This window comes from Symphalangus syndactylus, chromosome 15, assembly GCF_028878055.3.
Source record: "Symphalangus syndactylus isolate Jambi chromosome 15, NHGRI_mSymSyn1-v2.1_pri, whole genome shotgun sequence".
NCBI lineage: Eukaryota > Metazoa > Chordata > Mammalia > Primates > Hylobatidae > Symphalangus > Symphalangus syndactylus.
The window spans coordinates 27,605,830-27,624,424 of NC_072437.2; the positions used below are offsets into that span (position 1 = coordinate 27,605,830).

The window sequence follows — 18,595 nt, forward strand, 5'->3', positions numbered from 1 at the left end:
AGAGGGTTGGATGGTGTTAGATTTCACCTGACAGAAAACAGTGTTCTTTGTTTTTTTTAAAAAAGTCTTTCCTGGTGCTTTCAGGAATGCGCAAGGGCAAATGCGAGTCCTCTAGCTAACAGAACAGATTTTAAAATAATCGCTTTGGCTTTTGTTCCTCAGTTTCAGGGTTGCGTTTCTGGACTGTATTATTAAATAGGCTCTTGTATTACATAAAGTAGAGATGAAGAAGCCTTGAAAGTTTGCTTCTATATACAGCTCATGGGTTTTTCTTTTTCTTTGGTTTAAAGGAAATCATTTTCTATGTTTAGATTCTAGAAGTTTTTGTAACATGGTATTTCAGGAATATCAGCCAGTGTCATATCATATTTACTATGGAATTATTTGTGACTAAAAGAGTTTCTTGTCAGATTTATATTATGGACTTTTACACCTGAGAAGGTCTTTGAAAGAACAGTATCTTACACAAATGCTTGAAATCGTTCCTTCTGCCTATTTTATCTCCTGAAATTCAACATAATACAGTCCTGTACATTTTATAAAAGAAAATCTGAGTTTCCTCAGTAGAAACAATAAATGTTTATTTTCTAATATCAAATAAGGCTTACCGGGCAACATTTTCCCAAACACAAAGTTACGAATGCACAAATTACCATGAGAACTGACAACTCTTGTAGGTTCCAAGAAAGTCATTTGTGCACCAAGTAGCCATTTATTACATGACACTAGTCATTGGACTGACCTAACACAGCTTCCTTGTAGCTGGCTCTAATTTACAACTTGATAGCAGCTGTCACAATGAAAGAATCAGGTACATTATCTGATTTGTTTCTGCCATCCCTGCACTCATGAGTCCATTAACAACAGGGATATGTGATTTTTAAATTACTGAATTAGTCATACTTCCATTAAAAGAATAGACTTACAAAGTAAAATACAACAGCCTCTTAGAATATTCCCTTCCATTTCTCTGTACAGTTGGATCCATTATTCAATTCAAAGAACATATACTGGGTACTGTTCTCAGCAAACAGGGGCCTTATCTGTTCTCTATTTCATTCCCATGCCTAAACTAAAACAAAGTCCACAGTAGGCACTTAGTAAACATGTGTTGGAGTATTGAATATGTGAGAGAATCAGTGAATAGTGCCCACTGCAGGGTGTCTCGGCCTGCCACAGATGCCGTGCCCACCTTGGGTTTCATGTTTGATACTCTTATGACAGTTTTCAGTCTTTGGGCTGCCTGGCAACTTAATAATTGGCAAGTTTGAAAAGAAGAAGCCCAGAAAGTTTGATATCACTGGTGTATCTGGTCTATGAGTGCCCAAGGCTTAAATTTAAAAATACTAGCTGCTTTGCTGGCTTCCCCCATAGCGTCCTTCGGAGGGCATCTAAATCAAGATAACTCAACTTTTTTTCTGATAAAAAATAACACAAATCTCATCAGTTCAAGTCAGTAGTTGTGGGGAGGTGAGACTTGATCATAGAAAATGTCAAAAATAAAACAAACGAGCATTTAAGAACCACTGACAAATCATGCTAGACCTATTGAGAGTGACATGAGAAACTGAAACTGTCTGAGGGCTTTGGTGTAACAATTATATATGCTGTGGCTATTTAACTTCAATTATGTTTGACAATACCAATTCAATACAACCTTATTTGCTATTTTATTCTACACTTAACAAAGTAGGGCTTCTCTGAACCCCCGAGACTAAGCTAAGTCCCCCAGCCGAGTAAAGGCTTAGCATCCCATGCTTCTGTTATCCTAACACTTTGTCATAGTTCGTTATAATTATTTTAACTATGTTAAATTCCCTAAGGGCAAAAAATGTATATGCCTAGCTTACCCAATATAGTGAGTTGGATTATTAGGGTCTTTGCTAACTGGGGTAGCCTAAATATTAGGTTGCATAACTGGGACAAAAACACTCAGGTCTCACTTTTATACTTGCTGTTAGAAGCATTCTCTAACACTTAGGGATAAAAAGTAGTATGCAATAATACAGAATCCCTGCCTTTGTCTCGCCAACCTTTGCCTCTCCTCATTGGCAACATCTTTTAGAAATCTCTCTCTGGTTCTCACAGTCTATAAAATCTTAGAAGGTACCAGATGTTTGCAGGAGGCTGTCCCACACATCCTCAATTTTAAAGTAGATGTAAGATTTACTATAGCTATATAAATGTAATTCAGCCTTGACTTTTGTGTTCATGAGCTAGTTGTAATCTGCAACACGGCCTCTTGTGAAATAGAACAATTCTTATCTATGGAGCGTTAATAACAATGCCAAACACTCAAAATAACCACAGGATATTACTGAAGCGAGTTCTGCCCATGAACTCTTTCTCCCTCTAGGAGATTTTAATTTAACATAAACATTTTTCAAGAAAACCATTTTGCATTTGGGCAGCATGCAAAAGCTAGGCTAAGTTGTGTATGAAAATACAGCAACACCTGGGATAAGTGCCTGAGTAGAGACTGTTAATGCCTTAAAACAGGGTTTTCTCCTACTGCACTGGATAGTTTCTAATAGTGAGAATAGACTAAAAGCCACTCTCCTGTTTCTTCTGGTCCTGCCTAGCTCAGGGATGCTATGTAATACACCATTCATTTGGATGCAGCAAGTGGAATCTGGGTTGTGCTTTATCCTGGGGGACCCTATACACTACTTACTACAAAGCAAGTGAAGGGGTGGGCCTGAGGCTGATGAGAATTTTTAAGTACTCTAAAATAGGTCTAGTTGCATTTTTTCAATGTTGTAAGGAAGTTTTCAAAGAAAGTTCTTCATGTAAAAATGGAGTTCCTTTTTCTTATAACAGTTACTTGATAAGAATCTTTTGAGCAATTCCTCTGTGCAGGGAACTGAGTTAAACTTCCTGGAGGAGGACTATGAAAATGCATCCTAAATTGACTTCTGATTTTTTCGAAGAACACACACACACACACACACACACACACACACACACACACACCCCAACTACAGAACTTCAGTAGAGGTTGGAATACCACAGCGGTTTTTACTGGAATGCTTAAAACACTTAACTTTCTTTTGACATGATCCAGACACCGACTGAACTCTAAACAGTCACTAATCACTTTCAATTAATTTGTGGCATTGTAAAGACTGGGAGGATGTGCCCCCAATTTGACTCTTGTTTTTATTGACAGTCGATTGCTTACCAATGTTAACATTCGAGATAGGCACATTATAATTAAAGAAAAACATCTATAAAATGTATAAACTGGGACATTTGTGTAGCTGGCAGGAAAGGTACATGCAACTGACAGCAACAGGAGTGAAGGTTTTGATGAAGAGATGCCAGAAGCCCAAAGTGATGGGCTGCAGGTGCTACCCAGAGAGGGGGCTATTATATATAATTTTTGTTGGATTACCGATTTGCTCACTGATCTTTGCTGCTGCATTTATGAACACTGTAACACTGTCATCTGAGATATATCTGTGTGGAAAATGGAGTTGGCACATTTGACTAATTCATGCCATAAATTTGTGAACTAACACTTCACACCCAGACAAGTATTAGCAAGAACACATTTTTCTCCATAAGTCTATGTTGGTGGTCAATTCTCAATGCCACAGCAGAACCCAAAGAAGGAAAACTGGAAGAATTTTCTCAACGACATCTAGGACTAATAAGAAAAAAAAGAGACAGAGGGGACGGGCACGATGGCTCACACCTGCAATCCCAGCACTTTGGGAGGCCGAAGCGGGCGGATCACGAGGTCAGGAGATCGAGACCATCCTGGCTAACACGGTGAAACCCCGTCTCTACTAAAAATACAAAAAAATTAGCCGGGCGTGGTGGCGGGCGCCTGTAGTCCCAGCTCCTCGGGAGGCTGAGGCTGAGACAGGAGAATGGCATGAACCCGGGAGGTGGAGCTTGCAGTGAGCCGAGATCGTGCCATTGCACTCCAGCCTGGGTGACAGAGCAAGACTCCATCTCAAAAAAAAAAAAAAAAAAAAAAAAGAGAGAGAGAGACGGGAAGAAAGGATATGAAATACATTCATATAGGATGAACCATCAAGCTTGCTTTTCATTAAAGTACATGCAGCAACACATAGTGGGTTCAAATTTTAGTTTTTGAATCCAGTGATTTTCCAGACATTCAATTTCACATCAAATCAGTATCTAGGAAACTCAATTGATCGAAAGCGTAAAGATTTGTTTTCTGTTAAAACAGCCAGTAAGCACTGAGGACAAAAAGCCAATTAAGAAGTCACTGTTGCTCTTACAAGTTAAAAAGCCTATATTTTCATTCTTAATCATGTCCTGCTCTAAGTAACAAAGTCCACATGCCCATCTTCTTCAATAACTTGCAGGCTGACTGAAGCCAACTGAACTGTGCTAGGAATTAGGGCATTTCAACCAAAAATATGGGTGACTATATGACTCCAAGTGATGCTATGAGGTTTAATCTGACTTTAAAATAAGCAGATCTTTTTAGGTTTCTTGATGAGTGTACCTTTTTATCAGCATTAGTTGGGTATTCTGTCTTTGCTAAAAAATCTAAATCTTCTAAGATCAAGTTTATTTTTAAAAATTCATACCCCCTCCACAATTTTAGCAAAGAACAAAATTTTAGTAAAGAATCACGTCATTTTGTGTCAGAAGGATACCTTAATGATTAACTTTTAAAAATTTGTTAATTATTCAAATAAAGTAACTCATGATCATACAAACAGATTTTGTCCTCCCACTGTGGGGAGAGGTAACAGCACTTCAATTTATTCTTTCTGAAATAATTCTAAGGTTTTGTTAGATGATTTCCATTTGAATCTGTCCACTGTAAAATCTTTTTTTTTTTTTTTTCTCAAAACCATTTCCTCTGGCCTTCCTAAGCAAAATGGTGAATTAGCCAATGGCTTTCATTATCAGAGCTGAGGCCTGTTAACCTAAGCACATCTTCGTACAGTGAGCTTCAGTTTCTCTGAATTCTAACATCTTTTTTCTATCCTACGCAAATCTTAGTTGTCAGAACACTTTATTCGTGCATGCTCGTTTAGAGGTTTGCATAAATGACGAAGGCCCTCAGAGGCTGACAAATGCCACTGCTATTTTCACCACTCTGCTTGTCACTGTGTAATTGCAGTAAATGCAACTGAAAGTACTTTTATTTGAAGGCTATTTGACAGAGGGGGAGAAAACACATTTACTCTTTCAAGGCCTGTGTATTTTCCTGGGAGAAGCTTGCCTATAAAATTTGTCCTTTTATCCTTGGATGGCAATTTGGGAACATGCAATTTGGGCCATGCAACCCCTTGAATGATTTCGGCAACCCAAGAACAGAGCCTTGATTCAGAGACCTTCCCTCCATTCTCCCCACCTCCCTGCCTCCTGCCTTCTAGAGACTAGACGACTGTTTTATGCTTGTGTGCTTAAAGCCTTCTTTTCCACAGAATGAGATAGAAAATTTGCATATTTTAGCCAACATATTGATCTGTTTTCATTCTAGGAGTTCGAGGAAAGAGTTGTTTACTAATATGTGTGGCTATGTCGAGGTAATATAAAAAAGAAATAGTACAGTGGACTTTTTTTTTACAAGATTCTTTTCTAAAGCATCCTTTCTCACGGGAGTGCATGGAACTTCAACAAGATTACTTTTGTTTTCATCAGAGAGAACAGTTAGCTCAATATAGCTGGGTTGCACAATCTTTAACAGGACCGTCCCATATAATATACAGTAAAAACATAAGGAAAATGTAAAATAATGTTTATAATTTGCTAAACATGGTTTTAAAAATCATCCTAGTCTCTAAAAGTCATCATAACTTTTTTTTGAGACAGGGTCCCACTCTTGTCACCCAGGCTGGAGTGCAGTGGCGCAATCACAGCTCACTGTAGCCTCGACCTTCGAAGCTCAAGCAATCCCCTCACCTCAGTCTCCTAAGCAGCTGGGACCACAGGTGTGTGCTACCATGCCCAGCTTATTTTTCATTTTTTGTAAAGATGGGAGTCTTACTACGTTGCCAAGGCTGGCCTCAAACTCCTGGGCTCAAGCAATCCATCTGCACTGGCCTCCCAAAGTGCTGGGATTACAGATGTGAACCACTGTGTCTGGTTTCTTGTAACTCCTGACCCACCCATCAAGCCCCATAAACACTTGCTGTTGTCCCGCCTCTGTTCTCGGATACATTTAAACACTTCTTACCTATAAACAGATTCCACTCTGTGTCGAGGTCAGCCTGATTTGCCAAGCAGCCCTTCATGACATTGAGACAGTAGTTGTTGCAGGGCCTCACAGTGGGAAGCCCCCGACAGTATGGGCAGTACAGCATCTTCATGAGGGCACGGATGCACCCTGGGGTTGGGCTGACCTGCAGATTTATTGCAAAGAAAAAGAAAATCAAAAATAAGAAAGAGAAAGAGGAGGAAAAAAAGAAGGCATTTTCTCCTTTTAAAAAAAGACTAAATAGCAGTGATAAACCATAAGCAGTACAGCAGAATCTTAACCCTTTGTAATTACTGATCTTGAATCCATCCAATTCCTATTGAATTCTTCTGCTTGGCATAGTAATAACTTTTTTGCATGTCCCTGTCAACATTTTCATATCGATGTCTTTGTAATTCAGCCCTAAAGCCTAGACACTGTTTCATTGCCATAGAACATGGAATGAGATAATGCACGTGAAAGCAATTTGCAAAGTTAAAAGCCCCATAAAAATGTAGGTATTATTAAAGTTTAATGTGACACCTTTAGAAAATTTTCCAACTGGTTATTTGACCCTGTTTCTGAAGGAGGTTGGCAGATAGATTTCCTTTGCACATAATGTTTCTTCAAAGATCGATATCAACTTGTCTGAGATCTCTGAGATCCAATCCTGCTTAGAAGCAACGGAACTGCCAAGGTACCATCTTCGGGCATCGGCAACTTTTGCACTTCTGGAAAACTCATGGAAAATTTTAAGGACCAGTGTTAAATGTGAGAAGAAATCCTTGCAGTAATTCAGAGGAGCTACGTATCCACTGACAATGAAATGCTATTTGCCCTGGATCAGAAAATCAGGGCTCCTCGATTAATCAATTCTAAACCAATAAGGGCTTTTTAAAGACTCATTAAAAATTCTAATTTGACTTCAAGAGGAAGGAATATTTAAGACAGGATATGGTCCCCACCCAAATCTCATCTTGAATTGTAGTTTCCGTAATCCCCACATCATGGGAGGTGAATCATGGGGGCAGTTACTCTCATCCTGCTATTCTTGTGACAGTGAGTGAGTTCTCACCAGATCTGATGGTTTTATAGGAGGTTTCTCCCCTGTTGCTTGGCACTTCTCCTTGCTGCCACCCTGTGAAAAAGGATGTGTTTGCTTCCCCTTCTGCCATGATTATAATTTCTTGAGACCTCCCCAGCCATGCTGCACTGTGCGTCAGTTAAATTTCTTTCCTTTAAAAAATTATACTCTCGGGCAGTCCTTTATAGTGGTGTGTGAGAATGAACTCATACAAGATAGTGGAGACCAAAATTAGAAAGCAAATACAGAAAACTACTCTTATTCATGACTAGATGTAAAAATTGTTGCCATATTCATTTGGTTGGTTCCATATCACTTTGATGTTTTAGTCAAGTAACTGTACATTGCTGTAACTTGCATTCTAGATCTGAGGAAAAAAATCTAATTTGTATCATTTGGCCCTCTTGGAGAGTGGTGGACTTGAGTTCACAGGTAACAAGAACGTTCAGATGCTGAAGAAACATAACACCAGTATATTGATGGAACAACAAGAAATATTTCCACATAAATGGATACTTTCAATTACTACAGCTATTTCTCTATGATTCTATCCCTTACCTAGAATCAATTTTGAGATTTTTAATGCAAGCCTTTGGTTTCTGTAACATTTTCTTAATTTTACCCAGTATATTGACAAAATCACTAAAAAATTATTTTAGGAAATGAAGCTGTCTATTTAGGCACTAAAATTTCTAGTTGTCCTTTTGAGTTTTTTGCATTTTCTTTCCAAAATTTTATGAAAGTTTTCAAACATGCAGAATAGGTGAAAGACTTTAATAGTTCACAGCCACATTTCCTAGACTGTACAATTTACATTTTTCTACATTTGCTTTTTCACATATCTGTCCATCCTTCTACCCATCCATTAACCTACCTTATATTTCATGCCAAAGTAATATCCTTTAAATTTTTATCCCAGAGTAATATCTTTTTCATTTTTACTTTTCCTGATAATTCAATACTGGCTTGAATAAAATAGAATCAACATGATCAACAATAGAAAGTCAGTGAGTAAAATACTCTAAGTCAAATAAATGAAGTAAAATATAATTGGCCTTTCTTTATAAAGGTATTCATAGAATGGTTTCCTATCAATTAATTCTAAAACTCATTTTCCAACAACAAAACAGAAACAATAAATGGGTATAAAGGTGAGGAGTCTGTTGACTTTTAAGGATATATTAATGCCATTACGTAATCTCCAGACAGGCTATTTTGTAGACAGAGCCAAATTTGTCCAAGGCTATACCATGCTGAATGCACCCAATCTCACCTGATCTTGGAAGCTAAGGAGGGTTGGGCCTGGTTAGTACTTGGATGGGAGATATTGCCAAGTTTTACCCATAACTGTGCAGCACTGTTTCAAAATTTTTCTTTATCACGTGTCCCAAGCCATTCACAAAACAAAAAACAAACAAACAAAAAAAACAGGAAAAATAATTTTGCATTCCTCAGACAATATTAATGTGAAATTTAAAATTCTTACACATTTTCCTTATTGGCATGGTTGCTATCTTGCAAGCTTACTGGGCATGGTTACTAACTTGCAAACCTTTACCACAGGATTTTATTTTTTACAGCCTTGCAATTTCTCTCCTGACTGATGCTTTTCTCCAAAGACTACCCAATTTTCACCTGGGCTAACTAAGGTATTTCTACGTTTGACTCTGTTGGGTTTTGGTTTTCTTACCATTGGTATTATATGATGCTGTGCTTCTCACTCAGTGTTCTGATATTAGAACCTAGAGCATTTGCCAATATTGGGGATACAAATTTGAGATCTCTTGGATGGCAAGGACTGTCTCATTCATTTTTATAACTTTCACTGCTACGCATTTTATAACCTTGTGCTATTGACAACATGCACATCATATAAGGTATTACGATGATGACTTGAGTATTTGCTAAGTGGTTATTGAATCAAATGCTCTATTGTGCTTCCCCATTTCTTGGCCACATTGATATTCAAATTTAAAAAAGAACAAGATGATTTTATACATCTTAGCATTCAATTGTTGCTTTTTAACTTTGTTTTCAAAGGCTATTGATTGCATTCATTCCAAAGCTTTTCGTTTGTTTTATTCATTGTGTTGGAACCAGTACTATTTTCTCAGTCTGACATTTCAGAAGAGTCTCCAACTCGGGGTAGCAACCAACAGAGAAAATTGAACAGCCTTAATAATCTGAAAGAACAATGTTGTTCAAGTTAAATGTGGGTCTCTGAGTACTTCTGGAAATGACATCCTTCCTGGTCAAATAAAGGGCAGTTGAAGAAGAAAATGGAGCACAGGGGATCAGAGTTGAAGCTTTCACGTTCACAAATCACATCTTTTGAGCTTACACAACTGCATGCTTGAATTAAAATAACAATCATCACTTCAAACTGAAGACTTTTAAAAGTAAGCTTCTGAAAATGTTGCTTTAAATGCCAATTGTGTGAGGAGACATCTCTATTTTTCATAGTGTTTTATAATTGCACAATAGATTCTCCTTAAAAATCTTTTCATTTTGAAATTAATATAAGCTCAAAAATAGTTTAATAAACTCCTGTGTATCCTTCCTTCAACTTGCCTCAATAGTGACATCTTATATAGCTGTTGCGTAATATAAAAATGAGGAAAGTGACATTGGTACATTGCTATTAACTAGTCTGTAGACCTCATTCAGATTTTAGAGTTTATGAACCTGTATTCATTTGTGTGTGTGTGTGTGTGTGTGTCTATACACAGTTCTATGCTATTTTATTTCATGTATTCATTTGTGGAACCACCACCACCACAATCAACATACAGAACTGTTCTATCACCATAAAAGAACTCCCTTTAGCTACCTTCACCTCATCTAATGTCCCCATCACCTGGCAACCACTAATCTATTTTCCAACTCTATAATTTTGTCATTTCAAGAATTCTATATAAATAAAACCATACAATATGTAACCTTTTGAGCTTGACATTTTTTTTCTGAGCATAATGCCCTCAAGGTCCATCCAACTTGTTGCATATATTAATAGTTCATCTCTTTTTATTGCTGAGTAGTATTCCATTATTTGGATGTATCAGAATTTATTTAACTACTCACCCACTGAAGGATATCTTGGTTGTTTCCATTACTTTCTTATTAGGAATAAAGTTGCTATGCGGATTTATGTACAGGTTTTTGTAGAAATATAAATTTTCATTACTCTGAAAGAAGTGCCCAAGGGTGCATTTGCTGGATCACATGGTGGTAAGAGTATCTTTCGTTTTGTAAGAAATTGCTAAACTGTTTCCAGCTTGTTTGTAACATTTTACATTTCTACCAGCAATATGTGAGATCTCCAGTTTTATCCAAATTTTTACAGTGTATGTGACTATCACTATTTTAGCCTTTCCATGGGTGTATCATGTACTTTTAAGTTTATCATGAGTTTCCTCTGGATAATATTTATACCAGTATTTAAGTTGAGTACATGTCAATGATCCAAAATGATCCACCAACTTGTTTGTGTAAAACATCCAACATTAAAAAAAATACGACTCTGAAAAATTAGATAAGTCTATATGTTTAGCAAAACCAAAATAAAGAAAAGAGTTCTAAAAACTCATACTTAAAATTTAAAATAGAATAACACCTCAAGCTTAGAGTGCTTATGTGGACTATTTGTAACTTTATGAAAAAAATTAGAAAAAAAATTACTGAAAAAATGTGTTCTTTTAGCAACAATAAAGAACACAATCCCTCTTTAGAAATAAAAAGCTGAGATTTTTTTTTAGTTGGTAATGTGGATTTTTGTTTATTTTTTAAATAATGTAGCTGTAATTTTCCAGATAGTCATAGTAAACTGGGAAATAAACTTGGGTCAAAGAATAAGCTGATGATGACAACATTCTTTTTTATACTTATTTGAGCTCTCACCTAACTTTTACATGCTGTTCATAATCTTTTGTCAAGGACTTAAGTAGACATTTCTCCAAACATGACACAAAAATGGCCAACAGGAACATGACAATTTTCCCAACACCATTAGTCATCAGAGAAATGCACTATGAGATGCCATCTCACACCTGTTAGGATAAAAGCAGAAGATAACAAGTGTTGGCAAGGTTGTGGAGAAAAATGAAACCCTTGTACATTGTTGGTGAGAAAAGGGATTGATGTGGCCATTATAGAAAACAATATGGAGGTTCCTAAAGAAACTAAAAATAAAAACCAGTATAAAGTCCAGTAATCCCTTTTCTGGTTATATATACCCAAAGGAAATGAAATCACCACCTTGTAAAGATATCTGCACTTCCATGTCTACTGCAGCTTTATAAACAATAGCCAAGATATGAAAATAACACAGGTGTGCATCATGGGAAGAATGGATAAAGAAGTTGGTATATATGCACAATAAAATATTATTGAGTCTTAAAAAAAGGAGTTCCTGCCATCTGCCACACCATGAATGGACATACAGGACATTATCCTAAGTGAAAAAAGCCAGACACAGGAAGAAAAATATTGCATGATTTCAAATATATGTGGCATCTGGGGAAAAAGGGTCAATTATATAGAGATAGAGAATAAAATGGTGGTTACAAGGGTTAGGATTGGGGCAGGAAATGGGGATATATAAGTCAAGGATTAAAAGCAGCAATTATGTAGGATGAACAATTTGGAAGATCTAATGTACAAAATGAAGACTATTGTTAACATTAGTGTATTGTATTCAGGACTTTTGCTAAAGAAAAAGATTACAGCTATTCTCTGAGAGGGGATGGGTGACTGTGTAAGATGATGGGTATATTAACTTGTTCCACTACAGTAACCATTTTGCTATGTCCATGTATCTTAAACATCATGATATATACCTTAAAGATACACAGTAAAATTTATTTTGAAAACAATAATCTTTTGCCAAGAATTTACAATATTAGTTGGGAAAAAAGAAAACAGTCAATTGTTTCAATTTAATTTTCCCACTACTGAAAAGACAGACACAAGTTTGTGAGACAACTAAGTGAGATTTTGATAAGAATTCATTACATCTTGGATTTAGTTATTTTTTAAATTTTCTGTTTGTGTATAATGATTGACATACATTATTATTTTGTAATTGATATTACAGTCTAGTAGTCTTGAAAATATAGCAAAATTTATAACCAACGATCCTTGTAAAATAAACAAAAAGTAAATAAAATAACAAAAATCACTGAGTTCTTCATTTGGAAACTCACTAGTTTTTTTTTTTTTTTTTTTTTTTTTTTTTTTTTTTTTTTTTTTTTTTTTTTTTTTTTACGGCTAAAGTGTAATACATTGAAACACAAGGAATACATAAAGAATGCTTAATAAATCTGTGTTGTGGGGTAGGACAGAGACTTATCTACCTGCCTAGCCATGTATGTCAAAATGTTTTAGCAAGTAATTCTTATGTTTTCTAAATGGGATTTGAGGTATAGCACGTTCTCAGCCATGTAATAATCTTTCATTTCAGGTCTCTAATACACTTAAGATTTCTATATCTGGACGAGCATTCATGCATGGATGCTCACATTAGCTATTCCTAATAGTAGCCAATATAACATGTGACTGTTTCTTAAAATATTAAATAAGTCTCTCTCTCTCTCTCTCTATATATATATATATATATATATATATATATATATACACAATGAACATACACCTAGCAGATGCTCGTTTCTATGAAAATCATATAACCAAAATAATCAAATAAACATATCTATCTTCTGCTCTCAAAAGATAGATAAGTTAATGTAAGTAAAACATTCATTTAGAATAAATTCTAAATGTCCTTTTGGGCAAGAGTTGATGCCTTCTTCCACAGTCTCTAATGTACAGTCATATTAAATGATGACTCATAAGAGTCATAATGAGTCATAATATGTCATTTAAGATGACTCTTGTGATTACGATCTTTTGATTTTCCTCATAATCCTAAAGAATGATTAAATTACATGTAACGTATCTTTTGTGTTAAGTATTTTTGATTTTAATTCTTTAATAGTAACCTATAAATAGGCTTTGTAGTAAGCTCATGGTAAATTAAATTTATTTCATCTTTATTCATTTGTGCAACCTTCATTCATCCATTTAATGGGATGAAAGAAGAAACCTAGTGCCATTATTGGGATGCCCAGAATGTTCATGTTCAGTCATTTCAGGGAAATAATTATTATCTTGGGGAAATGCAATGTAAAGGGAACTCATAAAAGGACAACTAGCTTAGAACTGAGAAGCCAGAGTAGACAGGGAGGGTTCTTGAAGGAAGGCATGTAACAGATGTCTGTAAGATAAGCATGGAAGATGAATGATGTCACACAAATGGCAGACACAGTACCAAGAATTAGTCCCGCCACTGAAGAAAACAGCAAAACTAGCAAAAAATGACATGACAGAATCAACTTTTCGAACACTGGAATCTAATAAAAACATACAGCAACCGGAAGAGCACTTAGTCAAGAAAGAGACTGATTAATTTCAGTCGAAAAAGCATTACTAAATTTCAAGTCTTAAATTTGAAAAGATTGCAATCATACAAAGTATATTCTCTGACCACAAAGGAATGAAGCTAGAAATCAATAACAGAGGGAAAACTGAAAAGTTCACAAGGACGTGAAAATTACGCCACATATCTTTCATACAAACAACGGGTTAAGGAATAAATCACTAGGGAAAATAGAAAATACTTAGATGAATGAAAATGAAAACACAACATGCCAAAACTTATAGCCATAAATGTCCATGTTAAAAGAAAAGAAAGATTTCAAATCAATAACCTCATTTTATACCTTAAGGAACTAGAAAAAAAGGAAAAAACTAAGCCCAAAGCTAGTGGAAGAAAAGAAATAATAAAGAGTAGAGTGAAGATAAACAAAAAAGCAAATAGAGAAACAGCAGAGAAAGTCAATAGAACCAACAACTGGTCTTTGAAAAGATCAACAAAATTGACCAATTTTCAGCTAGGCTGACTATCAAAGAGAGAAAAGAAAAAGTAACTAAAATCAGAAGTGAAAGAAGGAACATTACTCTCAATCTTACAGAGATAAAGATGATTATATAAAAATGCTATGAACAGTTATATGCTGTGGTGGGTTAAATAGCATCCTGACAAAATTCATGTCCATCCAGAGCCTACAAATGAGACTTTATTAGGAAATAGGGTCTTTGCCAATGTAAATAAAGTAAGGATCTAGATAAGATCATACTTCATTAGGATAAGCCCTAAATCCAGTGAAACTGTCCCTGTAAGAGACAGAAAAGGACACCCAGAGACACAAAGAAGAAGGTGATGTGAAGATTGAGGCAGTGACTGGAGCAACTCACTGATAAGCAAGGAATAAAAAGGATTATTGGCAGCCACCCACCAGAAGCCGGGAGAGAAGCATGGGACAGTGATTCCCTCCAAGCATCCAGAAAGAACCACCTGACAACCTGAGTTCTGACTTCTTGGCTTCTGACAATCTGATTTCAGATTTCCAAGCTCCTGAACTATGAAATAATTTCTGTTGTTTTCAGCCACTCAGTTTGTGGTAATATAATATATGCACCCACAAATTATATAACCTTAATACAAAAAAATTCCTGGAAACATACACCCTACCAAGACTGAATCAAGAAGAAATAAAAAACATGAATAGACCTATAACAAGTAAAGACATGGAGTCAGTAATAAAACACCTCCGGACAAAGAAAAACTCTAGACCAGATGGCTTGACTCGTAAATTCTACCAAACATTAAAGAAGAATGAAGAAAAATCCTTCTTAAACTTTTCCAAAAAACAGAAGATGAGGTAACACTTCCTAACTCATTCTGAGAGACCAGCATTTACCTGATACCAAAGCCAGACAAAGACATAATAAGGAAAGAAAACTGCAGATCAGTGGTCTCCAACCTTTCTGGCAACAGTTTCATGGAAGACAATTTTTCCATGGACAGGGTTGGGGGTGGGGGAATGGTTGTGGGATGAAACTGTTCCACCTCAGATCATCAAGCATTAGTTAGATTATCATGAGGAGCACACAACCTAGATCCCTTGCATATGCAGTTCACAATAGGGTCCACACTCCTATAAGAATCTATTGCCCCACTGATCTGACAGGAGGTGGAGCTCAGGTGGTAAGGCTCACTCATCAGGTGCTCATCTCCTGCTGTGTGACCCCGTTCCTAACAGGCCACAGTCCACGGCCCGGGGGTTGGGGACCCCTGCTATAGACAAATACCCCTTATATATGTTGATAAAAAAGTCTTTAACAAAACACTACCAAAGCGAATCCAAGAGCATACTAAAAGGATTATACAGCCCGGTACAGTGGCTCATGCCTGTAATCCCAGAATTTTGGGAGGCTGAGGCGGCAGGATCACCTGAGGTCAGGAGTTTGAGACCAGCCTGGCCAACATGGTGAAACCCCATCTCTACTAAAAATAAAAACACTTAGCTGGGTGTGGTGGCACGTGCCTGTAGGTACAGCTGCTCAGGAGGCTGAGGCAGGAGAATTGCTTGAGCCTGGAGGCGGAGGTTGCAGTGAGTGGAGGTCGCACCACTGCACTCCAGCCTGAGCAACAGAGTGAGACTTCATCTCAAAAAAATGATTATACTACACACTAACCAACTGAGATTTCTCCCAGAAAGTTAAGGGTGATTCAACATAAGAAACTGTCAATATAATACGTGTCTAGTAAGAGAACAAAGGAAAAACACACACAATCATCTGAATTATGCAGAAAAGAAATTTAATGAAATCCACCACACTTTTATGATAAAAACATACAGAAAGGAATAGAAGGGAATTCTCTAAACATGATAATGGGCATTTATGAAAACTCACAGCTAACATCATATTCAATGATATAAGACTGAAAGATTTCTCTCTAAGATAAGGACAAGGAAGCTTGCTTTCACCACTGCTATTTAACACTGTATTGAAAATTATAGGCACTTTGGGAGGCTGAGGCGGGTGGACCACAAGGTCAGGAGTTGAAGACCAGACTAGCCAAGATGGTGAAATCCACAAATGGCTAACAGGCTAAACAAAACATGCTCAACATCATTAATTATTAGGGAAATGCAAATCAAAATATGATACTGCTTCATAGCATTAAGATGACAATAATAAAAAAGACAGATAATAACCGGTGTGGGTGTACATGTGAAGACATTGAAACATTTATATATTGCTAATAGGGATGTATAATAGTACAGCCATATTGGAAAAACAGTTTGGCAGTTCCTCAAAAGATTAAACATAAAACTACCATGTGATCCAGCAATTCTACTTCTAGCTACATGCTCAAGAGAAATGAAAATATACATCACCCAAAAACTTTTACACAAATGTCTACAGCATCCTTCATAGTACCTCCAAACTGGAAACAATCCAAATATTCTCCAACTGATGAATGAGTAAACAGAATGTGGTATATCTATATAGCAAAATATTATTCACCAATTAAAAGGAATAAAATTCTGATACATACTGCATCATGGATGAACCTTGAAAACATTATGCTAAATGACAAAAGCCACTCACAAACCACATATTGTATGATTCCATTTATATATAAAATGTCCAGAATAGGCAAATCCATAGAGACAGAAAGTAGGTTAGTGGTTGTCAGAGGAGGGGGCAAGGGAGTGATGGAAGCAGGTGTGGGGGCTGGAGAATGACTGCTGATGGGCCTAAGTTTTCTTTTTGTGTGACAGAGATGTTCCATAATTAGATTATGGGAACAGTGGTGCTTGCTACACTGTAAATACACTAAAAACTTGGCCTCTACAAACGGGTGAACTTTTATGGTACATAAAATGTATCTTGATAAAGCTGTTTAAAAAGAGAAAGAACAGTTCCTCCAACAAATGAATTCCTACTGCCATATCTGAGTGTAAAGGGATTTCGGAGCTAAAGACACAATTCTTTAACCCTAATGAGAGGCTGTATTTACCCATGTAGTTATACCAAAAAAGAAACGATCTAAATAATATCAACCCTGAATTACATGATGCCAAAATTAGCTTGATGTGCAGGACCTAAATGATATTTTAATATTTTCTCTCTTGAGAAGTCACCTATTATTTCAACTGTTGCTAATGGTGGTTGGTGGAGATGAATTTCCATGCATACACACAGAAAACCTTGAGGCCTTCTAATTCCATTTGAATATTGATTAAAATGTCTATACTCTAAAACTATCTTTTCTCCATCTTGTACCATTGAGAGAGAACAAGGATAAGACAGGAAACAATTATGAATTGCAAATCAGAGCCTGAAGGAAAAATGTTCCCTACATGGATGACAAATATTTATAATGCCATAGTGATAAAATATTCAGCCTATTTTTAAAAATTTAATTTACTTATTAACTAGGAACCTCCCCAGAAAAGCATGAGGCTTATGAAGCATTTGCAAGCCATAAAATGACAGCACTTTCTGAGTCTGGGATAAAAAGAATAGACATAATTTGCATATCTAATAACTGTAACTGCAGAATTTCCAAAGCCAAGTTTAAGTAACATCAATGCTGTGGAACGCTTACACAACAAAAGCAAGACATAGGAAATAAGATTATTTAAGTTCTGTGTCTGTTCCTGCCAGTCCTATGTTAGTACTTGTCAGCGTATATTACAAATTCAGTGTCACCTAGATTCAGTTTCTATATTTAATTTCATTCCTTAAAACATAAGGCTGGGCACGGTGACTCATGCCTGTAATCCTAGCCCTTTGGGAGGCCAAGCCGGGCAGATCACCTGAGGTCAGGCGTTCGAGACCAGCCTGACCAACATGGAGAAACCCCATCTCCACTACAAATACAAAATTACCCAGGTGTGGTGGCACATGCCTGTAATCCCAGCTACTCGGGAGGCTGAGGCAGGAGAATTGCTTGAACCTGCGAGGCAGAGGTTGTGGTGAGCTAAGATCGCACCATAGCACTCCAGCCTGGGCAACAAGAGCGAAACTCCATCTCAGAAACAAAAACAACAAAAAAACAAAAAGCAAAAAACAAAAACACATAAATAAAACCACCATAGGAGTTAGTAAATGTATGTTATCAATCATTTGAAAGACTGGAGTATTTCCAAAGTTAGCATTTAAATTATAAACAGACACATATATATATATACATACACACATGCACACAAAAGAATGGATATTTTTCATTCATTAGAATAAAATAGTTCTTTCTACTAGTTAAATACATATTTCAGACAGCTTTGTAATAAGTTTACCCAGTCGAACACATCATTTAAATTTTACCTTGCTGTACCATTATGAGGGTTTGCCTTTTATTTGGGCAGTGTGCTTGACATTCCTAACTTTACTCAAATGTGAATTTTCAATATGTGCACACAGAATGTAAAACA

The 18,595-nt window shown here is 36.4% G+C and overlaps 1 protein-coding gene across 2 annotated transcripts in view; it reads right to left on the reverse strand.

The window, feature by feature from the left end:
• GPC6 (glypican 6) overlaps window positions 1-18,595 on the reverse strand; it is a 1,204,563-nt gene that overhangs the window by 380,957 nt on the left and 805,011 nt on the right. For both annotated transcript variants that reach the window (XM_055244176.2, XM_063618993.1), the window contains exon 4: window positions 6,170-6,335. In XM_055244176.2, the coding sequence (XP_055100151.2) occupies window positions 6,170-6,335 (166 nt within the window). The remainder of the gene's footprint in view (window positions 1-6,169; window positions 6,336-18,595) is intronic.